This window comes from Rhineura floridana, chromosome 6, assembly GCF_030035675.1.
Source record: "Rhineura floridana isolate rRhiFlo1 chromosome 6, rRhiFlo1.hap2, whole genome shotgun sequence".
Classification (NCBI taxonomy): domain Eukaryota; kingdom Metazoa; phylum Chordata; class Lepidosauria; order Squamata; family Rhineuridae; genus Rhineura; species Rhineura floridana.
Genome location: NC_084485.1, coordinates 149,281,645 through 149,308,959, shown reverse-complemented (window position 1 = coordinate 149,308,959; position 27,315 = coordinate 149,281,645). Strand labels below are relative to the sequence as shown.

The following is a 27,315-nucleotide window of genomic DNA, read 5'->3' as shown; positions in this document are numbered from 1 at the left end:
AGTTGTGGTCCAACAACACCTCATGGCCCACTAGTTGGGAAAGGCTGGTCTAGACCAGGAATAGGACACCTGTGGCCCTCCAGATGTTGCTGGACTACAACTTCCATCATCCCTGAATGCTGGCTAGTTGGAGCTGATGGCAGTTATAGTCCAGCAACATCTGGAGGGTACCACATTGGCTATTGTGTTGTAGTCCATCACCTGGAGGGCCACAGGTTCCCCATCCTTGGTCTAGTCTATCAGCAGGAGGAAGTCAGTTGCTGCCCTCTCCATATCGCAGTTTGGGTGTGCTCCTGGACTCTGCTCTGAACTTGGAGGCCTGAACTTGGAGGCCCAGGTCTTGGCCGTGGCCAGGAGTGCCTTTGCCCATTAAAGACTAGTGCGCCAGCTGCGCCCGTTCCTGGAAATGCCTGATTTGACTATGGTGATGCATGCCTTAGTTACATCCCGTTTAGACTACTGTAACGTGCTCTACGTGGGCTGCCTTTGAAGACTGTTCGGAAACTTAAACTGGTACAAAGAGCTGCAGCCAGAGTATTAACAGGGGCTGGTTACAGGGACCATACAACTCCCTTGTTACAGCAGCTCCATTGGCTGCCAGTTTGTTTCCGGTCACAAGTTCAAAGTGCTGGTTTTGACCTATAAAGCCCTATACGGCCCAGGTCCAGGCTAGTTGTCAGACCGTATCTCCCTATACGAGCCTGCCCGGGCCCTGAGATCTTCAGGAGAGGCCCTTCTCTCAGTCCCAACACCTTCACAAGTGCAATTGGTCGGGACGCGAGATAGGGCCTTCTTGGTGGCTGCTCCTAGGTTCTGGAACTCCCTTCCTAGGGAGGCACGAATGACCCCCTCCTTGCCATCCTTCCGTCGGCAAGTAAAGACTTTTTTATTCCGACAGGCTTTTGGGATAGAAGGTGTTTAGGATTGGGCTTTACAAGGCTTGTTTTATTGTTTTATATTATTATCTGTATTATTTTAAATTGTTTTTAGATTTTTAAGTGCCTTTTACGGTTTTAAGGTTGTGCATAGTTTAATTGTATTTTAATTGTATGTTTTTCTATGTTTTTAACTACATGTAGTTTTATTTGTAAGCCGCCCTGAGTTCCAGTTTGGAAAAAGGGCGGGGTAAAAATAAAGTTTCAATTTCAGTTCAATTCAATATGTGTGAATCATCAGAAACTAGCCGTGTGCCTATTGTTGCCACTGTTAGGGTATATATGGAGGGAAGGTTTGTATGTTGTAGGGAGTTCTGGGGTGAAGTAAATTTCTGCCTACTCTGCTCAGATATGTTTCATCCCCTATGTGGATCCCTGTCTGAGGTTTTGGCCAGCCAGAAGTAGGCACTGGACAGCAGGTTTTGTCCTTTTTGTCCTCTACCCTTAAGCACAGCAGTTACTTCCATAAAAGTGAGTGGCTGCCATGCACTCCTGTGAGGAAAAGCAAAGAAGTGTATCAAAGACACTTGCCCTTGGGGCAAGATTGAGCCTGCAGTCAGTGACCTTAGCCACCAGCAGTCAAGCCTGTTTTTATAAGCATAGTCCTAAGCGTCATATTGAGATGAATGTTCTTTTTTGTTACAGAGGCTGCTATTCCAAAAAACCTTTAATTCTCAGCAGTTAGTCCATATTACAGTCATTAACCTGTTTCAGTTGCATCACTTACGAGACTTTAGCAATGAGACTGAACAGCACAGTTACAGTCAGGATGAACAGCTCTGCTGGACACAGTTGCTGGCCCTCTTCAGTAAGTACTAAAACTGGCAGATCTTGGAACAAAGCCTATCCTGCTGTACTATAAAGCTTTAGGGTAGATTGTTTCATAGCCAGATCTGATGGACATTTTAATGAGATTGTAGCTTTGATTGGGCAAAATATTTCCCTGGGTGACTAGCCAATTTCTCTCGAGCTGCATAAGCAAGAGGAACTGCTGCTCATGCAGCTGCTTTAAATTAAGTGGGAGCAGCATAACTTTCTAGCCAGGTGATTCAAATGGTTATTGTTGCATGGGAGAGGACAGGAAATAGTTCATTAGAAGCGACAGGTTGCTTCTAGTGGTTACTATAATTTCCCCTCCCTCTCATAAAATATCATATAATGTTAACTGCTATTCTGTTGTGGCAGGAATAGTATCAACAACTCTAAATCCCCCCCTTTAGCCTGAGGGATCCTGTTAGGAAGGACAGTACAGCGATCACACAACCTATAGTCTGTCCATCCTTGCCCTATCCAATGGGGTCCTGAAGCCAACAATTCCAGAACATCTATCAGCTGTCCTTAAGATTCTTACTTATGGATAGCTAACTGAGAATAATTTGGACAAGAATAGATAAATTTACAGCAATGTGATGCATGGCAGACACCATTGCAGATCAATTTAAAACTCTTGGGAAGGAAATTTATTTTTTCCCAAGAGTTCTCCAGTAAGGTTCTCATAATTAACAATTATTTCTGAATCAAGTTGAGGGGAGTTTACTCATCCCTAGTAGCCACATAGGCCTGATGATTTATGATTGTGAAGTTAGGGTATTATTCGGGGAAGAATGTTTCCTAGACAGATGAGACACAGACTCCCTTACTTTACAAAGTAACGGGGATCTCCTAGCCCTATACCTGGCACCGTTATGCAGTCACGGTTACTATAAGGTGAGAATGACTCTGTCACTGTACCTTAGTGTCTGGATAGAGCTCACTTCATGGTTCCAGCTTTTGGTCTGACATCTGCTGTGAAATCATCTATAAGATAGTGATACTGATACCCACATAAGAGGGGAAACTAATGTCTAGTTTGTAACCCAGATCTGTGCCAAACTTTAAACAAAGCACATAGGTTCCTGGGACAGGCAAAGGTAAAAACAAATGGCAGGCTTGTTTATTTAACAAAGCCAGGGATTAATTTTGGATGGTGCACCAGGTAAGTCAATTGAAGCCAAATTGCATAGTATTGCCTTGTGACTGGAGGGAGTGTATCCCTCAAAAAGCAATAACTGACAAATTTCTACTGTCGGCTTTGCCTTGTTTTGTCGATGAGGAGCTCAGCTCTTGCCATCTACTGCCTGTCTGTTGTCTTTCTCTGTATTCTCCACAGAGGAACCTAATCTGACTGTGCCCCCATCTCCAATTCTCAGAGTGAGGTAGCATACCCAAATGTGTAATGCTTGCATAATTGATCAACATGACAGTATGTATCTGTTCTTCCAGTGTCTTTTCTTGGAATTCTGTGCAAGCGTCCACTCCAGAATGATTACCAGGAAGAGTCTTGGGGTTCTTATCCACTTCCTGCGCTCAAAGTCTCAATGGACTGGCTGAAACTTAGACCCAGTGTATTTCAGGAAACTGTGGTTGATGAAAGACAATAGTGAGTCTTGTTTTTCATTTTTTTTCCTATTTGTCATTAGATAAAATGGACTTGTGTTATATGTTGGAGGAATTTCCCACAAGTGTGTGACATTGTGTGGAAAGGAGAATGGGTGCATCACAATAGGGGGAAGATGGTTTATAGAATTGCTAAACGGCACTATAAGTTCTCTGACAGCGTTATGCAATAGCTCGTATTTGTTGGTGGCTGTTCCGGTCTCCTCTGTGAATATTCCCTCAGAGGGGGACGGGGGACCCAAGGAAGCTTGTGGTAAGAGTAGAAAATTGTGGTGTAGTTTTGAAGCAGATACTGTGGCCTTTAGGGCATCTGCCCCTACTTCTCTGTTCTCCAGGGCAGCATTTATGTGGGTGGAGGAGTCGGGATAATGAGAGGATGCTCCCAAGCCAGTTAAGGATGTGCTTTGAAAGTTCTCATGGAGAAGTTCATCAGGAGGGCTTTAAACTGAATCCTAAGGGGGAGGGAGATGTAAATATGGTGGTAACGACTGATGAAGGCTTGTGCACAGTAACGGGAACAGAGAGATCGGCTGTAATAGGGACCAGTAACAGTCCTCCAAAAAATGTAGTAAGGAAGCCGAGCTATAAATCACATGGTCTTCGATGTCTGTATACGAATGCGCAGAGCATGGGAAACAAACAGGACGAACTTGAACTCTTAATACTGGATGGCAATTACGACTTGATAGGTATAACTGAAACTTGGTGGGATGACTCCCATGACTAGAATACAGCAATTGAAGGAAATAACTTGTTAAAAAAGAACAGAAGGAATAAAAAGGGAGGTGGAGTCGCGCTATATGTTAAAAATATATGTCCTTGCACAGAAATACAGGAAGATGAGCTTGGTAGCTCCACCGAGAGTATCTGGATTAAAATTAATGGGGCAAGTAATAAAAGGAATGTGGTGCTTGGAGTCTATTACCAACCACTCAATCAAGGAGAAGACGAGAATGTAACTTTTGAAAAGCAAATTGCCAATGTTTCGAGGACGTATGATGTAGTAGTAATGGGGGATTTTAATTATCCCGATATCTGTTGGGAGACAAATTCTGCTAAACACGGCCCCTCCAATAAATTTCTGACTTGTGTTGAAGATAACTTTCTCCTACAAAAAGTGGAGGAAGCAACCAGAGGATCAGCTATCTTGGACTTGATTCTAACCAACAGAGATGATTTGGTGGAGGAAGTGGCAGTTATGGGAACTCTAGGGGAAAGTGACCACACCATACATGAATTCTTGATTTTAACAAAAGCAAAAGCTGAGAGTGCCTGCCATACGTGCACCCTGGACTTCAGGAAAGCTGATTTTAATAAACTCAGAACAATTGTAAGTATGATCCCTTGGCAAGCGACCCTAATGAGAAAAAGAGTCCAAGATGGGTGGGAGTTTCTAAAAAAGGAAATTCTAAAAGTGCAATGGCAAGCAATTCCAACAAGGAAAAGAGGGGGGAAACAACAGAAGAAGCCAATGTGGCTTCACAAAAAGCTTAGAGAAGACTTGAAAACCAAAAAGGACACATACCAAAAGTGGAAAGAAGGCCAGGCCACAAAGAAGGACTACAGGCAGGTATCATGGAATTGCAGGGATGGTGTCAGGAAGGCTAAAGCTGAGAATGAGCTCAGGTTAGCGAGGGATGCTAAAAGCAACAAAAAAGCTTTCTTCAGGTATGTCCATAGTAAAAGACAGAAAAGAAACGGTGGCACTGCTACTCAATGAGGATGGCAAAATGAGAACAGATGACAAAGAAAAGGCAGAAGTGCTCAATTCCTACTTTGGCTCAGTTTTCTCCCAGAAAAGGGTCTGTGACCCTCCCAGGAAACATGAAGTAGAAGGGGCAGAGACTGATAGACAAACGGTCAAGGAATACCTATTCACTTTGAACGAGTCCAAACCGGCAGGGCCCGATAAACTGCATCCTAGAGTATTGAAGGAACTGGCTGAAGAACTCTCAGAACCGCTGTCTATTATCTTTGCGAAATCAAACTGGTGAAGGACTGGTGAAGTGCCGGATGATTGGAGGAGAGCTAATGTTGTCCCTATCTTCAAAAAGGGCAAAAAGGAGGAACCAGGGAACTACAGACCAGTCAGCCTAACATCAATCCCTGGAAAAACTCTGGAGCAGATTATAAAGCAGTCAATCTGTAAGCACCTTGAAGCCTATGCAGTGATTACTAGGAGCCAACATGGATTTATGAAGAACAAATCCTGCCAAACTAATCCCATCTCAATTTTTGATCAGGTAACCTCCCTTGTAGACTGTGGAAATGCTGTGGACATAATATATCTCGACTTCAGCAAAGCGTTTGAGAAAGTGCCCCATGATATTCTGATTAGCAAGCTACCTAAATGTGGGCTGGATGGAACAACTATCAGGTGGATCCACAGTTGGCTCCAGAATCATACTCAAAGAGTGCTTATCAATGGTTCCTTCTCAAACTAGGTGGAAGTAACGAGTGGGGTACCACAGGGTTTAGTCTTGGGCCCCGTGCTCTTCAACATTTTTATTAACGACTTGGATGAGATGGTACAGAGCATGCTTATCAAATTTGCAGATGATACAAAATTGGGGGGCATAGCTAATACCGTGGAAGACAGAAACAAAATTCAAAGGGACCTTGATAGGCTGGAGCATTGGGCTGAAAACAACAGAATGAAATTCAACAGGGATAAATGCAAAGTTCTACACTTAGGAAAAAGAAAATGCACAGTTATAAGATGGGGGATACTTGGCTCAGCAATACGACATGTGAGAAGGATCTTGGAATTGTCATTGATCACAAGCTGAATATGAGCCAACAGTGTGATGTGGCTCTGAAAAAGGCAAATGCTATTTTAAGCTGCATTAACAGAAGTATAGTTTCCAAATCGCGTGAAGTATTAGTTCCCCTCTATTCAGCACTGGTTAGGCCTCATCTTGAGCACTGCATCCATTTCTGGTCTCCGCACTTCAAGATGGATGCAGACAAACTGGACCAGGTTCAGAGGAGGGCAACAAGGATGATCAGGAGACTAGAAACCAAGCCCTATGAGGAGAGTCTGAAAGAACTGGGGATGTTTAGCCTGGAGAAGAGAAGACTGAGGGGAGATAGAATAGTACTCTACAAGTGCATGAAAGGTTGTCACATAGAGGAGGGCCGGGATCTCTTCTCAATCATCCCAGAGTGCAGGACATAGAATAATGGGCTGAAGTTGCAGGAAGCCAGATTTCGACTGGACATCAGGAAAAACTTCCTAACTGTTAGAGCCATACGACAATGGAACCAATGACCTAGAGAGGTAGTGGGCTCTCCGACACTGGAGGCATTCAAGAGGCAGCTGGACAGCCATCTGTCAGGAATGCTTTGATTTGGATTCCTGCATTGAGCAGGGGGTTGGACTTGATGGCCTTATAGGCCCCTTCCAACTCTACTATTGTATAATTCTATGATTCTCTTATGCCTCTGTTCTCACAGCGTAAGCTGCTATGGATTCTTTCCAGTATGATGCCTGATTTGTGGCTGCTACCACGGTGGCTAGATGTAATATTTCGCTCTACCAGTGTGAGGTTGATGCAGCATTGCAGTTGAAGCTTGTGGGTACGCCTTTTTCAGAGGCTAAGTTATTTGGTGAGCCTTTGCAGGAGCATTTGATTGAGATAAAGGATAAGGGAAAAGCTCTTCCTTTGGCTACAGAAGACAAGCGCAAGGGGCGTCAGACACAGTTTTTTCATCCATATCTGCAATTTTTTGACCTAGGGGATTTTCCCTGTATAGGCCACACTGGGGACAGCAGGGCAGAAAAGGTGGGCTGCTTCCTTCTCCGCCTCGTGACTCATGGGGCATGTTCTGCATGACACTCTGGTCCCTCCAGTGAGGGGTCACCTATTACAGTTTTCCCACTTGCTTTTTGTTCCTATCCTTTGGTTTTGGAATCCCGAGAAACATAAGAAATATCTGCAGGCCATAAAACATCTGGTGGATATTCGGGACATAGCGTTCCTCCCTTGTAGAGAAGTTCTGGCATATTTTCCATCTTTTTCTGAAAGTTGGATAGTGAAAAAAGCAGATAAGAGAAAAATCAACTCATTTGAAATGTGGTGTTGGAGGAGAGCTTTGTACATACCATGGACTGTGAAAAAGACAAATAATGGGGTGTTAGAACAAATTAAACTAGAACTATCACTAGAAGCTAAAATGATGAAACTGAGGTTATCATACTTTGGACACATAATGACAAGACATGATTCATTAGAAAAGATAATAATGCTGGGAAAAACAGAAGGGAGTAGAAAAATAGGAAGGTCAAACAAGAGATGGATTGATTCCATAAAGGAAGTCACAGACCTGAACTTACAAGATCTGAACAGGGTGGTTCATGATAGATGCTCTTGAAGGTCGCTGATTCAAAGGGTCGCCATAAGTCATGGTCGACTTGGAGGTGCATAACAACAACAACAAAACAAATGGGGACACCTGGGCTGTTCTTGACCTCAAGTGTCTCCACACCTCGGTAGCCAAGAGGCGGTTTAAGGTGGAGACTTTGAGGTCAACCATAGTGGCACTAAGAAAGGGCAATGGATGACCTGAATTGACTTCTCTGAGGCTTAACTACATCTCCCCATTCTGAAAGCCCATCTTCATTTTCTCGGGTTCCGCTACAATGGGATGCACTACCAGTATTGGATGTTGCCCTTCGGCCTCTGTTCAGTGCTGAGGGTCTTCACCAAGGTGCTGGTTGGTGGTGTTGGTGTCCTTCCACAGGACCAGAGGTGTTTGTCTTCATATCTAAACAACATGTTTGTTCAAAGTTTGTTGCTGAGCACTTGTATAAGAAATACCAAGACCATTCTGGCTGGTCTCTGGCACTTGGGGTTCATAATGAACAAGAAGAATGCACTGATTCTGGCTCAGACTATCACTCCTCTGGGGGTATAGCCCAGCACAAATGTGTTCCTGATGTCCCTAACACTGGAAAGATTTTTTTTTGGGGGGGGGGGAATCACCAGCCTGTAATGTAAGTGAGGTCATTGGACCAGATGAGCTTTCTTCCTGTTCCCAGCCATCTTAAGCAGGAGTTGCTGTGGTGGTTGTCTCCTTGGAGACTCCCAGAGGGGGTGAGCCTGGAGAAACCATAGTCTCTGATGCTGATCATGGATGCAAATGGCTGGGGAGCCCATCTGGGTCATAGAGTGGTGCAGAGGACATGAACAGCAGAGGAATCCCAGCTGAGCATCAGTGTTTTGGAGTTTTGGCTGATCTGCCTGGGGCTGGAGGCCTTGGTGCTTTACTTCAGGGGTTTTCACCTGTGTATACCAGGCAGCGTCTCTGCCAAAACATATATGAGCAAGCAGGGAGGGGCTCAGTGAGCAGCCCTAATCTCTGAGGCCAACAGTCTCCTTTACTGAACAGAGTTCAATCTGCTCTCTCTGAAGACCAAACATCTTGGCAGATCTGGAGAATGTCATGGGGGATTGGACTGCCATCAAGGAGGCGGAGTAGCAGTTGAATCCACAGGTGTTCCAGATGATAGTAGAGATCAATCTGCACTGTGTCTGGGTTTGAGGGATTGTTTGTGGTGGTGGTACTACACTTCGTGCTCTATATACAGCCGAAATTACATGCTTTGTTTACTCTGTGGATGTTTCCTAATAAACTGACTTCCTGAATTACATCAATTAAGTTTGATTTGTTTTACTTTCAGTGTGTGTATTTCAAGACTGGTGGTGGCAGTTAATATGCATGGTTAGAAGTGTAAAAGTAGATTTTGATGACTAGATTGTAGTGTGTTCCTGAATTATATATAGCTTTACTCAGTAAGGGCAGTTCATCAGCAGTCTTGGAGGTTGTGAGAAAAACAGGTAAAGATACAAAAATAGAGAGAGGTTTTTGCTTCTGATTGCAAGTTCATTGTCATGCTACTTTTGCCACACACGCTAGTGGGAACAGTAGTGTTCATATCACCAACGCTTTCCAAGCCTATCCATGCTAACGCTGTGAATGGCTGGACATACAATTATTCTTAAAGTAACCCTTCCTGCTCTAATTTTTTAAAATAAGCATAATTTTGAATTACCTAGCCTGGTATACTGCAGAACTGAGAATAGGATTGGATTTGTGGAGAAACTTAATCCCTAAATTGTAGCATTTTAGACTGTACAACAAGGAGATGAGGCACCCATGACTTTTGCTTAATTGGCTGTTAAAGCCCATTAAACAATACATTTTTAGATGTACATTTGTTTATTATAGGCATTTTCTGATTTTTTTAATTTTATTTTTTGAGCTGCTCCTGAACTGTTGGAGAATTTCAGTCCTCCTCTGGAGAATAGTTGATGCATAGGTCTCCCTAGTTTTGCCTTGTGAACTTTGGTAGATCCAGTTATATTATTATTTAATATTACTTTAGTATCACTGAAGGAAGCACTGGGCTTGACCCTTACTACTTCCAGTTAACTGCATGTTAATTTTAAGGTTTTTTGTAACCCCCTTAGAAGTCTTTACATTGAAGCAGTATATAAATTTTGTTAAATAATTGAATAAACTGATAGTCTGCAAAAGAGAGTCACAAAGACTTCCCATTTCAAGATGCTGTATTACATACAATCATTTGGGCTGGGAATGATGGGTACCAACTCTGTAGGAGTCTGCCTCCAACTGGCAGCAATTGAAATTCATTCAGCACTGAAAAACAGCTTCCACTCGATAACTGCATGTAGCAATCTTTGGTTGCTTTCCTTCAAGGGTTCCACATTGCTGCCATTGATCAGGCTTCTAATAAAAGTTATATTAGTGTGTTAATATTTATTTAGGCAGGTAGTGAGCTGGCATAATCCAGGAAAGGAAATGGTAAATCTGTGCTGAAAAGAGGACACTAATGTGTAGCATCATGGGCATTGTGGGTTTTGCAGAAAAAGGTCTTGCAAATAAAATATGGAGTTAGAGAAGACTTGATAGGCAGGAACTGAAGGCTGTTCAGGCACAAAGGGAAATGTGCCAAAGTACAAAGAAAGGAATGGGAGAGGCATAAAAGGGACCAACAGCTTATTATATAAATATAAAACTGTTCTTCTTACCTTGCAGTATTTGGCCTTGGCTGATTTCCCTACTAAACAGTTTTCAGCCTCGTGAGGAAGACCTCTCGTGCCCTAACGGTAAGAATTATTCTTTATTAAGGTACATCTTCCTTAGACCACTTTATAAAGAAGCATATTGGACATATAGATCTTTAAATATTTTGTTGATGTGAACTGACAGTTTTTTCTCTCTCCTCCCTCTCTCCCTCCCTTTTTTTCCTTAATGAAATTGCTATTTAAAAATCAATAACACAAAAAATGGCGTTGGGGAGAACAAGTTACATGCCTGTACTAATGCGCTGTTAAACTTGATCCATAAATCAGGCTGAGCCAAAACTACTTACCTCATGTTGCCTTCATTTTCATGAGTTTTGAAAAGCATGTCCTGCTTCCAGTAACATACCCACTCTCCTTGGATGCTGTTCTTCTTGGCCCTCACTGCTGCTAAATCCAATTGGCGGTGGAAACCCCTATGGATTTGTCAGATGCATTATGATGTGATGTCATGGGCAGTTGCAAGCAAATGCACATGGGTTGCCACAGCTGATTGGTTTGACAGCAGATGACAGTGAGGGCAAAGAGAAAATGGTATAAAGGAGCAGCAGCAGCAGCAGCTGGGGAAACAAATGGCAAATGCAGATGTTCAGAGAGAGGAGCATTTTTCTGGTAATTTGGCTATACCAGATATCCTTTCAGAGTGATTAATAGAAAATGAAGAATGTTCAGCGAATGAATCACAATCTCATTGTGTCATTGTCCTGACATTTATCAGCTTTGGTAATGCAGAGGTGGCTTTTTTAAGCTGTATTATAGAATGACCTTCCTGTTAAAATACAAGAGGCCCTATCGATGTTGGCATTCTTTTATCTTTTGAAGATACACCTGTTCACACCGGCATTCCCTTGATTTCTGGACCTGAATCTCCTCTCTTTTAATAGTTTGCATTGTTTTAACAGTACTGTTTCATTGTGTATTTTAACTATGGACCCTTTTAATGACTTTGTGTATCTTGAATTTTATACTTTGTAAACTGCCTAAAAGCCTACACTGGCATTAAATAGTACATAAATTAATAAATGCTAATACTCTTTATTTCATGTTGTATTAAACTCTTGTTGAGCCCAAAATGTAAGTGAGGATACAATCCTAGCAAAGTTAAGCACTTTTTATATGTACCGTTTGTCAGTTGTAGAGCATATGCTTAATTCTCTTCAATAGTAATTGGTGGGAGTTGGAAAGTGCTCAACTTTGACCAGACTGCATTCTAATTTAATAGTAGATTAGACTTGGTGATGAATGCAGTCCTAGATAGTTACTCAACTTTTTCTCTGTCTGATTGTCACTAGCTACCCCTCTTCCAGAGGAGTTTGAGCTGCAGGGATTTTTAGCTCTGAGACCATCTTTCAGGTGAGTGGCTGTTGAATGTAGCAACTTTCTGTTACACAGGGGTTATTTATCAATCCTTAAACAGTTTTAATAACCAGTAATGATTAAGCTTAATCTCCAAGACACCAAACTTCACATGTCTCTTTTTTCTCCTCACTACCTTCAACACTTCATTTCTTTTCCTTGTATCTTCTGTACTTTCATTTTTAAAACATATTACTCCAATTCTAATATAGATAGTGTACTTATCCTTGGGGAACTTTAGAGGAAAACTAATAGAAAGCAAATGTGAGAAAAGGCAGAGAATTTAGGCAGTGTGTTTCCATTTGTGACAGAAGGAGAATTCCTCTCTTCCAAGCTGATACAGTCTTTAGTTTGACTTAGCAGTTATCCAGGGTAACGTGCATAGCGGCTAATCTCCTCTGGATCAGTTCAGGAGGAAAGCTACAATAACCTGAGATATAAGTCTGCATTTAAATGCACGCATGACCCCTTTTTATTTTGTAATATATCTTATGAAAGAGACCAAAATCCAGTCTCATACCCTTTCATTTTTATGTTTTTACGTTAATTGTTAACACAGAGAAGACACGGAGGGCAGCAGCAAGAATGAGACTGTGGAAACCTGATATGAAGAGAGGCTAAAAGTAAACTGAAAAGTCAGGATTAGCAACTGATGATGGTTGGGGCAAATCTCATTCTCCCAATTGTCAGCTCAGTCACTGAGTATTCAGGAGGGAGCAGTGGTGGTAGGATGGGATCTGTTGGTTGCCTGCTTTGGAGAGTAATAGTGGGAGCTTGGTCATAGCCCTCCACCCCTTCCATGAAATAACTCCACAATCAAACTTTTTGGTGACCCAGAGCTTAGTAAAGGTAGGTCGCAACAGCAATTTTAAATTGCTAAAAAAATGCCATAAGTGGGAGTGGGTGGGAATAATGACTATTCATCTGAGCGCTAGCAAATCATACTGAGATTTTAAAAATTTAGGGAAGTTGCAAGATCCATCCCAGTTGGGGGCAGTTCTTAAAGAGGAATCTGGCTGTGGACCTTTCTGGCTTAGGGATTTTTTCAGACACTTCTTTGCCCCAGGGTTCTTTCTTAGGGCAGGTTCGAAGCAAATCTTGGAATCATGCACTCTTCCTTACTCCCCACATCATGGGAGAAACTACCAAGGGAACCTAAGGAGATTTGTGTTCTGTTGTGCAGGTCCAAGAAGATCCTTTGTTTGGTTTTGGGGGACTTTAACCTGCATACCGAGGCGGCTCTCACAGGAGCCCCTCGGGATTTCATGGAAACCATGACTTCCTGGGAACTGCACCTTAGGAATTCTGGGCCCACCCATGTAGCCGGTCATGATCTCGACCTTGTATTTATCTCGTGCTCTGAAAATGGGGGCTATTTCTTCGAACCCCGTGTCATGGTCAGATAACTATCTGGTGAAAACGGACCTCTTATTGCCACACACCCTCCGCAGGGGGCAGGGACCCATTAGGATGGTCCGCCCCAGACACCTGATGGAGCCAAAAGGATTCCTGAATGCGCTGGGAGATTTGGAGCTGTCTGAAGGCCGCCCGGTCGAAACCCTGGTGACAGAGTGGAACAGGGAGCTCACCAGGGCAATAGACCGGGTGGCTCCGAAACGTCCTCTCCCCCTGAATAGAACTCAAACCGCACCATGGTACACACCACGTTTGCGGGGCTTGAGGCAGGAGGTGAGACGACTAGAACGCCGGTGGCAGAAATCTCGCTCCAAAGACGATCGGACACTGGTTAGAGTTGCGATAGCGGCCTACCAAGTGGCAACAAAGGCAGCAAAGAGGGGTTTCTTTGCTGCCTCTATTGCATCCGCAGAATGTTGTCCCAGGAGGTTGTTCCAAGTGGTCTGGAGCCTGGTCGGTCCAGTTGCCCAGGAACCCATGGAGCACTCTAAAGCCTCCTGTGACGCATTTGCAAAACATTTTGCTGATAAAATCGATCGCCTGAAGAGCTCGATTCCGTACGCCGTGGATACAGGAAGTGGGCCAGAGGCGATCAGTTGCGATCTGGTCCAGTGGGATCGGTTTCAGCCTCTTCCCTCTGAGGAAGTGGACAAGGTGCTCTCTACTGTTAGACCAACTACCTGTTTGTTTGATCCTTGCCCCACATGGCTCATTATGGGCTGTAAAGAGAGACTGAACGAAGGGATCAAGGCGGTGGTAAATGCTTCCTTGGAAGAGGGTGCATTGCCATCTGCCCTCAAGGAGGCGGTAATAAAGCCCATCTTGAAAAAACCCTCCTTGGATCCCCAAGATTTAAACAACTTTCGCCCAGTCTCTAATCTACCATTTCTGGGCAAGGTGATCGAACGTGTGGTGGCCAAACAGCTACAGACACACTTGGAGGAAACAGACTACTTAGATCCATTCCAATCGGGCTTCAGGACTGGACATGGAACTGAAACAGCCTTGGTCACTCTGGTGGATGATTTGAGGAGGGCGTTGGATAAGGGAGAACACTCCTTCCTCGTCCTCCTGGATCTCTCAGCGGCTTTCGATACCGTTGACCATGGTATCCTTCTGGATCGCCTGGGGGGAATGGGAATTGAGGGCACTGTTTTACGGTGGTTCCGTTCCTATCTCTCTGACAGGCACCAGAGAGTGGCATTGGGAGAGGAGGTTTCAGACCCTTGGCCTCTTAATTGTGGTGTGCCACAGGGCTCTATCCTCTCTCCCATGCTATTTAACATCGATGTAAAGCCGCTGGGGGCATCATCAGGAGATTTGGGCTGCAGTGCCACCAATATGCGGATGACACTCAGCTCTATCTCTCATTCAAGTGCGCACCGGAGTTGGCTGTGGATACTATTTCCAAGTGCCTGGAGTCTGTAAGTGAATGGATGGGAGGTAACAGGCTGAAGCTGAATCCCGACAAGACCGAGGTACTGCTTGTGGGAGATAAGAGAACGGTAGGAGATATTGACCTGGTGCTGAATGGGGTTAGATTGCCCCTGAAAGACCAGGTTCGCAGCCTCGGGGTCATTTTTGACTCCCAGCTGTCCATGGAGGCTCAGGTGTCAGCAGTGAGCCAGGCAGCTTGGTATCAGTTACATCTGATACAGAGGCTGCGACCCTACCTTCCGGTCCATCTACTCCCACGGGTGGTGCATGCCCTGGTCTCCTCTCGCTTAGACTACTGTAATGCGCTCTACGTTGGGCTACCCTTGAAGATGGTTCGGAAATTACAACTGGTACATAATGCGGCGGCACGGTTGATTAAGAACAGCCGCCGCTGGGATCACATCACTCCAGTGCTAAAAGACCTGCACTGGCTACCAGTTGTTTACCGAGCCCAATTCAAGGTGTTGGTGTTAACCTTTAAAGCCCTATACGGTGTCGGTCCAGTTTATCTAAAGGAGCGCCTCCAACATCACCAAATATGCCGCCTGACGAGATCAGCCTCACAAGACCTTCTCTCGGTCCCACCAGCTAAAACAGCTAGGCTGGTGCGGACCAGAGAGAGGGCATTTTCGGTTGTGGCCCACACCCTCTGGAACTCTCTGCCATATGAACTTCGCCATGCCCCCTCCCTGGTAAGCTTCCGCCAAGGACTAAAAACTTGGTTGTTTCAGCGGGCATACAAGATTTCTCAATAGTCATAGTTTACATTGTACAGTTGGGGGTTGGGTGACTAATTGAAAATTGTTATTAATATTGTATTTATATGTGTTCTAATTTTAATTATGTACGCCGCCTAGAGTGGCTGTTCATACGGCCAGATAGGCGGCCTAAAAATAAAATATTATTATTATTATTATTATTATAAATAAAAACAGGATCTCTCTGGTTCATTGAGAGGTAGGGAATAAGAGGACCCAAAGTCCACTCCTGATCTGTCCTTATATAGAACCCCAGAGGCAAGGTGATGTCAGATCAGGCCTTTATACTACAATAATGCTAAACATACTTATGTGTAAGTAAACAGATTTAGGACTGGGGTGTGTGGGATCTTATTTGAAGACAAATGAGCTGTGAGGTCCCTTACAACTCCGTTTTGTTTGTTTCTAGAGTGCCATCCATATACATGATCCTTTATAAAGGACAGATTTGGCAATTTACCCCAACAGACTTAAAAACAGAGACAAGGTTTTATATATAATAAAATATTTTGCCCCTTGCCGTGTAGCATACAAGCATACTGTGTTGGCATTTATCTGGGTAACAGCAGCAAAACTAGAATTCTAACCTTTTCAAGTTGGTGTATAGTCTGCAAATAGCTCTACCAGAAGTCTCATTTTAACTCTAAACTGCACCAGCTTGGGTTGGACTTGCGTGCATCTCCTTGTGTCTGGCTTTCCATTCCAGTCTGACTTTCCATTCTCTGTTTATGTCAACAACTAGGAACTTGGATTTCTCCAAAGGCCATCAGGGGATTTCAGGAGACAAGGAAGGGCAGCATTGGCGTATACGGCAACAGCGTCTGATCTTCACAGGCAAATGGATTGCTGACAACCAGCCAAGGTATCTGCACAGCTGCTGGCGTCATCCCTCACTCTTCTGTGCATGATATTTCTCTTTACCACTCTGCTGCTTCTTGGTATTGAATTGTGTTGAACACAATTAAAGCTGAAATGAAGATGTGCTGTCGAACGCTATATTTAACACTGTATAAAGGCATGTGTGGGAGTATGTTAGTCGCAAAAATGTACAATTTTAAACATCAGTTTTTAAAGGTGTGGACAACTTGTTTGGCACTTAAGGCAATGATGGAAATCTACCTTATTTAGTAGGGCAGAAGTGAAATTGGATATTTTAATTTTATGTCAGTGATATAGTTTGCATATCTTTCATGTACACAGAGATGGCAGACCTGAACTAATGTAGCTGCCTTATGCTGAATCAGACTATTGCTGTGTCTAGCGTCTGTTCTAAGAATCCTAGGCTAGGGCTGCTCTGACTTAGGCTAGTTTTGTTGTTAAAACTGACTTCTTGCTATGCATTTTAAATGCTTTTTCTTTAAATTGAAAAGTGAGGTTTTGTGCTCTACCCAGGTTACTTAAACTTGTTTTCACTCTCATTGCATAGATTAACCTTTTCCCAGAAAAGACAATAATGCTGGGAAAACCAGAAGGGGGTAGAAAAAGAGGAAGGCCAAACAAGAGATGGATTGATTCCATAAAGGAAGCCATAGACCTGAACTTACAAGATCTGAACAGGGTGGTTTACAACAGATGCTACTGGAGGTCGCTGATTCATGCACATAACACACACAGTCTACTGGAGTGTTAGAATAATTAAAATTTGGGTGGGGTCGGGAACAGCAATACAGCGATGAACATTAGGATGAGATGAGATTCCTTGTATCCTTGCCAATCCTAGAATTGCTCCTGGCCATACAAACAAGCCCACAAAGTTACTCTTTGACTCTCTACTCTAACAATATTAGCTATAGCAATGTGAGGGGTGGCTTCATATGCTCTGCTAAAGTTTTGAAAAATGAGTTGGAGTGGCATGGTGCAGTTTTCTTAACCACAGAAGTTGTGACTCAACCCACATTTGAACTTGAGGTGGTAACCTGACGGATGTCAGGGAAGTATTCAGTCGATATGCCACCTGACCAAAGAAGAGAATGCAGGGAAGTCAGCCAAAGGAGCCTCATTATGTCAGTATGCTGGAATAGTTGAGATGATGCTCTCCAACTGCTTTAAAAGCTTTCTTCTCTGGCTTACTCACTGATCCAAGCAACTAGGAGGAGTGCTCTTACTGGGTACAGACTGCTTTCGCTGTGCTCCCCTCTGCCTTTTAAATTCCTCGCCTCCCTCTTAACTTCACAGGAAATGAGTCTGACATCAGAAAGTTGTGTGGTTTCTTTCCATTTAATTGGGGTGGTGGTGGTTTATTTGTACCTGAAGATTTATCACTAACATGTCAGTTCCTTTTGTCTTTCCATTAAAGGCTGATCCAGTGTGAAAATGAGGTTGGGAAACTTCTCTTTTTGACAGAGATCCCAGAACTGCTACTTGATGAACATAGTGAAGTGAAACAGAGTCATGTTCTGCAGGAAGCATCAGAACCACAGTTTGCAGATGGAAGCTCAGGACTTAAGTCAGTGCTGTCAACAGGTCGAAACCTGAGCAGCAGCTGTGATGCAGGAGATAAGCCAATGGTGACATTCAAAGAGAATATTAAACCGCGAGAGGTGAACAGGGAGCAAGGCCGAAGCTATCTAACTAAGGAAGTGGGTAGGGAAAGAAGGGATTATAATAAAGGAATAATGGCCAATAAGAACGATGGGAAGAAGGACAACAACAACAACAAGAGGAAGAATGAGATCAAAAAATGTGGCATGGAGAAGATGCAGGAAGCAGGGAAGCAGAATGTGGCAGTACAGGTAAGACTTTATGCATGGTATCATCCCTGTGAAATTTGTCACGCAGCCTTTTGAATTAATTGCAATCCTGCAAAGCTCCTCAGGCCTCTTCAAGCTATAGCATAGTTGATGACCTTTATTTGCAGGTAAACCATGATAATTCACATGTTACTCTCCCAGTGAAGAACTATGGAAATTTCCCTGAGCTATAATTTGGTTGCCACAGTTTTGGACAACTGGACCCCCTTCCATCCTTCTTTACCTTGCTCTGTGCTTCTGCCAAGGAAATAATTGCTGTCCACTTACCCTTAGAACATTTATATAGATAGAGGGACCAAAGGAAATAGTTGCTGTATTTTTCCAGATGTTGCCTGCTCTTGCTTCCTTAGGGACGGGTAAGTGCCCTGCATCTCTTTCCTTGACAGGAGCTGAGGACAGAATTGGAAGGAGTCTCTCTTCTACTGTGGCTGTTGGTACTGGTGGTAACCATTATAGGCATAAAGAGACTTCTGCATGTGTGGTCCCTCTTTAGGAGGGCAATTTGTGAATTGGCCTTATATCGCTGTTGGAATTTCTTTAAGAGTTGCTATTTTCTTTCTTCATTAGCATCCCTGTTGGAAATTTTGGGGACTCATTCATTGATAAGAATGAATTCTCTTGGTATAACTTTCTTTGGTGTTTGTTCTTTGGTGTAGCCCCTTCCCCCCAAGCATGACTTATGTCAATTTGTTTTATAGTTTTCTTTGGTGCTCTTTTAATATTGAAACATTTTGCTCTAGCTATTTAAGAGTTAGTCTGTACATGCCCCTCCTGGTCTCCAAAAATATTTTGACCGTTTTAACAGTAAATGGCTTGGGTCCCAGTTATATTGAAGTTTGTGTCTTTACATTGCTTTTCTGACAGTGCAGTTGAGTAACTATTTTACTGTCATATTTAAACAAGGTTAGGCTTCAGTGTAGTAGAGAAGGCAAGAGGCAGAAACTTGGCTAGTCTCATTCTCCTTGTTTTCTTTTTTATGACCTGGCTATTCAAAGGAAGATTTATGTGGGCACATAGGAATTAAGCAGGCTTGTAAATGGTCACTTTTCTGCTCACCTGAAGAAAGTAAGGTTCTCCAGTGGGCACCAGGACCAGCCCCAAGTGAGATATGGAATGTTCTGAATGTAGAAAGAAGTGATGATATGGTCTCTAATAAATCATGGCCACAACAGTCTTGGACACAATGCACCATGTGCAAAGTCCTTCCCTTCTACTTCTCAGGGGTGTTTGCTGATGATGATACTCGAGATGGGCTATTTCTGTTCCTCCTCTGTCTCAGAAACTGGTCAGGTCACAGTGGCATATGCTTATGCATTTTTTCTTGTGTGACAGACTGCCTTGATGGCCATTATGAGCTCCATGAACCTTGAGTCCCTAAGCAAGAGGAAAATAAAATGAAGATGATAGTGACGATGATGATGATGATAATAACATATAAGGGAACGCCACTCAGTAATTATGGGGTTGTCACATCAGTCATTCAGGAGTGTTGCATAAGATCAAGCTACAAGGATCAACACCTTTTCCAATCCTAAAGTTGCCAGTTTGGGGTTATTTGGGCCCAAGAATGTTCATACAGAGTTGAAACGTTATAAAGACATGTCTGTGGAGACAGGTTTTTTCCCTCAGAACACACCAGAATATTGGCCCTTTGGGAAGAGTCTGTAGAGAGCCAGAGGCATATAAGTAAATATCAGTTGCTTCATGAGCGTCATGAGAATGTGAAGGTTAGTTATTGCCACCAGGAATAGCACCTTGAAAAACATCCACAGAGTGGCAGTTTTCAGAGGTTCAAAAGGTGGCTTTTGGGGAGCTGGCAACACTTTGTGAAGGTCCCACATAGGAAACTGATGGAGAACAGGTGCCGAAGTCAGATAAACACCTCTTAGGAACTGTTTCAGATATGGATGAGCACCCAATGACTCAGATGAAGAGTTAGAAAGCACTGTTGCCAGTGCCGACGCTTGTCTCTGCAAAGTGTTGGGCTTCAACCCATGCTTCAAACCCTCATTTAGAAAAGATAACAACTCCACAATCCCTGGCCTTCCAGCTCTCACAAAATGCAGCCCAGATATACTGATAGTTCCTTTTTGTGGAAGGTCTTTGAGATGCCAATACGGTGGTTACTACATCTGCTGGGAACCTTGCTCTCAACAATTTGCCCCGCTCAACTTCCATGCAGTCAAGCACAACCATTGCAGAGCAGGGTGCCATAGAGGTCCCTGTAACAGCAAATCCGGTCAAAGAGGCAGAGACCATGATGGCTCCATGGAGAGATTGATCAGTTCCGAGAACCATGGCCTCCTTGGCCAATCTGGCACAACTAGGATGACACTGGCTCTCTAGTTTCACTTTCTTCAGCACCCGAGCCAACAAGGGAATGGGGAAAAAACATAAAGTGTTCCTGCTGGCCAAGGAGAATTCAGTGCATCTACACCTTCTGCCACCAAGAACAGGTACTGTGTGTAATACCTTCTCAGCTGATGATTGACATCTGAAGCAAAAAGGTCAACGTCCATCCTTCCAAACCTTCTGTGGATCTGTTTGAGTACCTCCTTGTGAAGTTGCCACTCTCCCAGCAGCACATCCTGTCTGCTTAACATTGTTCACTCCCCTTATGTATTCTGCTGTCAGAAAGTGCAGGCCCCTCTCTGCCCAGGACAGCAGACGTACTGCCTCCAGGGGAAGCATCCATGATTTCGTCCCTCCTTGGCAGTTTATGAATGCTTTGACAAAATTGTTGTCTGTCCGCATCATCGCATGCTGGAGGTGGAAAAACAGCACAAAATGCTGCAGCACCAATCACGCCACCCAAAGCTCAATGCAGGAATCCAACTTAAGGCATGCCTGACAGGTGGTTGTCCAGCTGCCTCTTGAATGCCTCCAGTGTCAGAGAGCCCACCACCTCCCTTGGTAATTGGTTCCATTATCGTACTGCTCCAACAGTTAGGAATTTTTTCCTGACATTCAGGTGAAATCTGGCTTCCTGTAACTTGAGCCCGTTATTCCATGTCCTGCACTCTGGGACGATTGAGAACAAATCCTGGCCCTCCTCTGTCGGACAGCCTTTCAAGGAATTGAAGAGTACTATCACTCAGTCTTCTCTTCTCAAAGCCAAGCATGCCCAGTTCTTTCAGTCTTTCCTCATAGGAATTTGTTTGCAGTCTCCTGACCATCCTTGTCGCACTCCTCTGAACCTGTTCCAGTTTGTCTGCTTCCTTCTTAAAGTGTGTTGTCTAGAATTGGATGCAGTATTAAGATGAGTCCTAACCAGTGCCAAATAGAGGGGAACTAGTACTTTACACAATTTGGAAACTATACTTCTGTTAATGCAGCCTAAAATAGCATTTGCCTTTTTTGCAGCCACATCACACTGTTGGCTCATATTCAGCTTGAGATCAACAACAGTTCCAAGATCCTTCTCGCATGTAGTATTACTGAGCCAAATATCCCCAATCTTATAACTGTGCATTTGGTTTCTTTTTCCTAAGTATAGAACTATGCAGTTATCCCTGTTAAATCTCCCTCTGTTGTTTTCAGCCCAATGGTCTAGCCTATCAAGATCACTTTGAATGTTGTTTCTGTCTTCCAGGTATTACCTGTCCTTCCCAATTTTGTATCATCTGCAAATTTATTTATTTTATTTATTATTTAATTTGTATCCCGCCCTTCCTCCCAGCAGGAGCTCAGGGTGGCAAACAAAGCACTAAAAACACTTTAAAACATCATAAAAACAGATCTTAAAATACATTAAAACAAAACAGCATTAAAAACATTAAAAAAACTTTTTAAAAGGGTTAAAAACATTATTAAACATATTAAGCAATTCTAACACAGACACAGACTGGGATAGGTCTCAACCTAAAAGGCTTGTTGAAAGAGGAAAGTCTTCAAAAGGCGCCGAAAAGATAGCAGAGATGGCGCCTGCCTAATATTCAAAGGGAGGGAATTCTATGGAATTCTATGGTAGGTGCTGCCACACTAAAGGTCTGTTTCCTATATTGTGCAGAACGAACCTCCTGATAAGATGGTATCTGCAGGAGGCCCTCACCTGCAGAACTCAGTGATCAACTGGATATATAAGGGGTAAGACGGTCTTTCAGGTATCCTGGTCCCAAGCTGTATAGGGCTTTGTGCACCAAAACTAGAACCTTGAACTTGGCCTGGTAGAAAATGGGCAGCCAGTGCAATTCTTTCAGCAGTGGAGTGACATGTTGGCAATACCCTGCCCCAGTGAGCAGTCTCGCCGCCACATTTTGCACCAGCTGCAGCTTCTGGGCCAACCTCAAGGGCAGCCCCACATAGAGCACATTACAGTAATCCAGCCTGGAGGTTACCAGTGTGTGGACAACAGTGGTCAGGCTATCCCGGTCCAGAAACGGCTGCAGCTGTCTCACCAGCCGAAGCTGGTAAAAGGCACTCCTAGCCACTGAGGTCACCTGGGCCTCTAGCAACAAAGATGGATCCAGGAGCACCCCCAGGCTACGGACCTGCTCTTCCAGAGGGAGTACGACCCCGTCCAAAGCAGGCAATTGACCAATTATCCGAACTCGGGAACCACCAACCCACAGTGCCTCCGTCTTGCTAGGATTCAGACTCAGTTGATAAGCAATTTGATAAGCATTCCCTGCACCTCCTCATCCAAGTCATTGATAAAAATGTTGAATGCTGGGCCCAGGACTGAGTCCTGCAAAACTCAGCTCGTTTACCTCCTCCCAGTGTGAGAAGGAACCATTGATGAGTACTCTTGTGTACAGTTCTGTAGCCAACTGTGGATCCACCTGATAGTTGTTCCGTCCAGCCCACATTTAGCTAGCTTGCTAATCAAAGTATCATGGGGCACTTTGTCAAAACCTTTGCTGAAGTCGACATATATTATGTCCACAGTATGCCCACAGTCTACCAGGGAGTTTACTCGATCAAAAAATGAGATAATATTAATCTGGCAGGATTTGTTCTTGACAGATCCATGTTGACTTCTAGTAATCACTGCATTGTTTTCAAGGTGCTTACAGATTGGCCACTTGATAATCTGCACCAGAATTTTCCCAGGGAATGGTGTCAGGCTGACTAGTCTGTAGTTCCCAGGTTCCTCATTTTTGCCCTTTTTGAAGATAGGGACAACATTAGCCCTCCTCCAGTCATCCAACACTTCACCCATCCTACATGATTTTGCAAAGCGGTTCCAAGAGTTCTTCAGCCAGGTCCTTCATTACTCTAGGCTCATCAGGCCCTGGAGATTTGAACTTGTTCAAAGTAATTAGGTATTCCTTGACCATTTGTCTATCTCAACCAGCAGTCCTCCCCCTTCAATGTGTACTTCACATTTTCCAGGAGGGTCATAGACCCTCTTTGTGGGAGAAGACAGAGTCAAAGTAGGAATTGAGCACTTCTGCCTTTTCTTTGTCATCTGTTATTATTTTGCCATCCTCATTGAGTAGCTAAATCACCATTTCTTTTCTCTATCTTTTACTATGGATATACCTGAAGAAAGCTTTTTTGTTGCTTTTACCATCCCTCCCTGAGCTCAGCTTTAGCCTTCCTGATGCCATCCCTGCAATTCTGTGCTACCTGCCTGTACTCTTCCTTTGGGGCCTGCCTTTCTCTCCACTTCGTGTATGTGTCTGTTTTTTGTTTTCATGTCATCCTATGTTGTGGAGCCACACTGGCTTCTGCTATTTTCTACCTTTTTTCCTTGTTGGAATTGGTGCAATTCTCTCTTAGAATTTACTTTTTTAGAAACTCCCATCTAAAATGACTCCTTCTCTCATTAGAATCGCTTGCCATGGGGCCTTGGTTATCATTGTTCTAAGTTTTTTAAAATCGGCTTTCCTGATGTCCAGGGTAAGTATATGATTATTCTCAGCTTTTGCTTCCTTTAAGATCAAGAACTCTAGTATAGCGTGGTCACTTTCCCCAAGAGTTCCCGTAACTCCCATTGCATCCACTAAGTCATATCTATTGGTTTGAATCTCAGTTCTAGTAAAGTCAATGATACTGATCCTCTAGTTTCTTCCTCCATTTTCAGCAGGAGAAAGTTATCAGCAACACAAGTCAGGAATTTCTTAGAGGTGCCGTGTTTGGTAGAATTTGTCTCTCAACAGATATCAGGGTAATTGAAGTCCCCCATTACTACTACATCATGCCTCCTTGAAACATTGGCAATTAGCTTTTCGAAAGTTTCATCCTCGTCTTCTGCTTGATTGCGAGGTTGATAGAGACTCCTACCACCATATTCCTTTTATACCTTGCCCCATTTATTTTAATTCATATACTCTTGGTGGGACTACCAAGCTTATCCTCCAGTGATTATATATTTTAACATATAGCACTAATCTGCCTCTATTTATGTTCCTTCTGTTCTTTCTGAACAAGTTCTATCCTTCAATTGCTGTATTTCAGTCATGGGAGTCATCCCACCAAGTTGCAGCTATAACTCATATTTACCTTCCTGTATTAAGAGTTCAAGTTTGTCCTGTTTGTTTCTCATACTCTGGGTATATATACAGACATTGAAGACCGTGTGATTTATGGTCTGGCTTCCTTCCTACATTTTTATGAAGATTCTTATTGGGCCCCATTAGAGCTGTTCTCTCAGTTCCTGTTACTGTGCATGAACCTTCACAATCATTACTTCCAAGTTTACATCTCTTTACCCCTTAGAATTCAGTTTAAAGCCCTCCTGATGAAGTTCTCCATGCTATGGCCAAACACATTCTTACAGTCCTTGTGAGGTACAACCCATTAATTGCCAGCAGTCCATCTTCCAGGAAGTGTAGCTTGTGGTCCCAGAATCAAAATCTCTCACATTGGTACAACCTTCATAGCCAGTCATTCACCCAGATTATTTTTCTTTCTCTGTTTACTCTTCTTCTAAGTACCGGAAGGATGGACAAGAAGACTGTCTGGGCCCCAAGATCTTTGAGTTTCCTCCCCAGAGCTTCAAAGTCTGATGTGATTTCTTCATAGCTTCACTTGGCAGTATCATTTGTTCCCACATGAAGGAAAAGAAAGGGATATCTGTCAGCGGGCTTTATGAGTGCTGGCAACCCTTCCATCATATCTCTAATCCAACCTCCAGGGAGACAGCATCCCTGGCGAGTCCATGGGGCTTCTTGGCATACTTGGGTTTCAATCCCACACAGTAGGGAGTCTCCCACCACTACTGCGCCTGCTCTTGTCGTGGGGCATGGTTTCATTGTCTCTGCTTGACTGAGCTTTAGCCTCTCACTCGCTGTCCCATGGGGTCTCCTGTAAGTCTTTCCCTGCAGGCTGTCCTGAAAGCGGTTCCATAGATCTGCTGGCGCAGGGTGTTATCTAGCTCTTCTGCTCCTGTCACCCTCTTCCACGGAGTTTCCTCTACTTTGTTGTTTCTCCTCAACACTCTCCCCTCCTGCTTCAACTTGCTGCTATTCTTCCACCTCTTGTACTTCTCTTTGCTGTTGTTGTTCCAGCATTCTGTCTAACTCTTTAACTTCTCTTACACTCTTGAGTGTGGAATTAATATGCTAAATAAATAAATGGTAGATGGGCTAGTAAAAATTATTGTGGACTAGTAGATTTGGGGAATTTCTTGCAAGGCTGGAATAAAAACCTAATGTATTGTGGTTAGTTTTTTGGAAGAGGGGGATTGTCTTTTCATTTCTTGCCTCCAATGCTGGCCTGTGGCACAGCCCCTTTTAAGTTGTGCTGCTGCTTCTTGCACCCAAGAAAAATGGGAGGAACTGACCCACCTGCTCATTTGAACATTTCTACAAGAAGAACAGGTGGGTCAGTACTTCCCTTTTTTTCTCTGGCTGGGCCATAGGCTAGCATTTGATGCATGAGATGGAAGGACCATAATTTTCATAAAAGGGACACTACAGCATATAGTCCTCAAGGAAAGAATATTCTTAGCAAGGTGCATGACATGTAACATAAACTTATGTAAGTTTAGCATTAATCTTAAGCCATGTATCATTCCTCTTGTATCTGAGTATTTTCTTTAATTTCTAGCTCAGAACCCTGATGATTCCCCCCTTAATCTCCAAATTCTCCTGTTCAGCCAGTTGATTCTGCTATTTCTTGGCTAAGTGGCTTATCAAAATATAATATTAAAGACTTTCCTCAGTCTCAGTATAACAAATCTATCATGTTTGAGGCTATAGCTGATGGTGAAAGAAATGGAGCTTGTACTAATCCAGGGCAATGAAGTTCAGCACTAATTGGATTGAAGGCTCAGTCATTCAACCCTGTGTTTTATACAGGTTGTGTTTTATACAGGTTTTATACAGGTTGTATGCAGTGCAGAAGCAGGATAACTCTCTCGCACTGAGCCCATCTGTCCTCATATTAGATGTAACATTTGTAAAGGGTTTACAAGTATAAAATCCCAACATGCATAGGTCTGCTGAAGCACCCAACAAGTTGATGTCTGGCATGTCTGGTGGGACCAGCAAGCCCAGCAGGTAGGGCAGATGAATACAATTCCTCCCATTAGACTAGCACCTCTGCATCCACAGTGTTGTCTAAATGAAGCCTGATAGAAACTGGGAACAATATACAATCTTTTTTTCATACCTTCCAGAAGCATGTTATTTCTAATAAGAGATTTATTACACTTGAATGGAAATAAAGTAAAAAATCCAATGGTTGGATAAATGTTGAGAGAGATTTTCTATAAAATACCTTGTTAATCTTTCGTTCTCAGTACATTTGCATTTTAATACTTCTCTTTATACACATTCAATGGTGATATATTAATTCTTTTATATGGCCTCTAGTGTGCTGAAATTAGTTCATAATGCTGCTTGGCATTTGCTTTTGTTATGCAGATATAATTAATGCTAATTCTGAAATAAAATATGTTTTTTGGTGATAATAGAACTACACTAGATTGTGGTGAATAGGAATGACCAAGACAAGAGAGATACCATTCTGAGATACTTCCACTAACAATGCAATCCTATACATGTTTTCTCAGAAGTGAGTTCCCATTGTGTTCAGTGGGGCTTATTCCCAAATAAGTGAGTACAGGGTTGCAATCTAAAGCAATATTTTAAAGATCCTTCTTGCATAACAAGTATAAATGCAAAATGCAAAGTACACACATCAGCTTGAGCTGGAGCAGCACAGAACA

The 27,315-nt window shown here is 43.3% G+C and overlaps 1 protein-coding gene across 2 annotated transcripts in view; it reads left to right on the top strand.

Annotated features, from left to right (window-relative positions):
* The window catches only part of SMG7 (SMG7 nonsense mediated mRNA decay factor), a 91,752-nt gene that overhangs the window by 46,422 nt on the left and 18,015 nt on the right, over nucleotides 1-27,315 (top strand). For both annotated transcript variants that reach the window (XM_061634063.1, XM_061634064.1), the window contains exons 9-14: nucleotides 1,581-1,743; nucleotides 3,198-3,354; nucleotides 10,434-10,504; nucleotides 11,773-11,833; nucleotides 16,190-16,309; nucleotides 17,744-18,179. In XM_061634063.1, coding sequence (XP_061490047.1) covers nucleotides 1,581-1,743; nucleotides 3,198-3,354; nucleotides 10,434-10,504; nucleotides 11,773-11,833; nucleotides 16,190-16,309; nucleotides 17,744-18,179 — 1,008 coding nt within the window. The remainder of the gene's footprint in view (nucleotides 1-1,580; nucleotides 1,744-3,197; nucleotides 3,355-10,433; nucleotides 10,505-11,772; nucleotides 11,834-16,189; nucleotides 16,310-17,743; nucleotides 18,180-27,315) is intronic.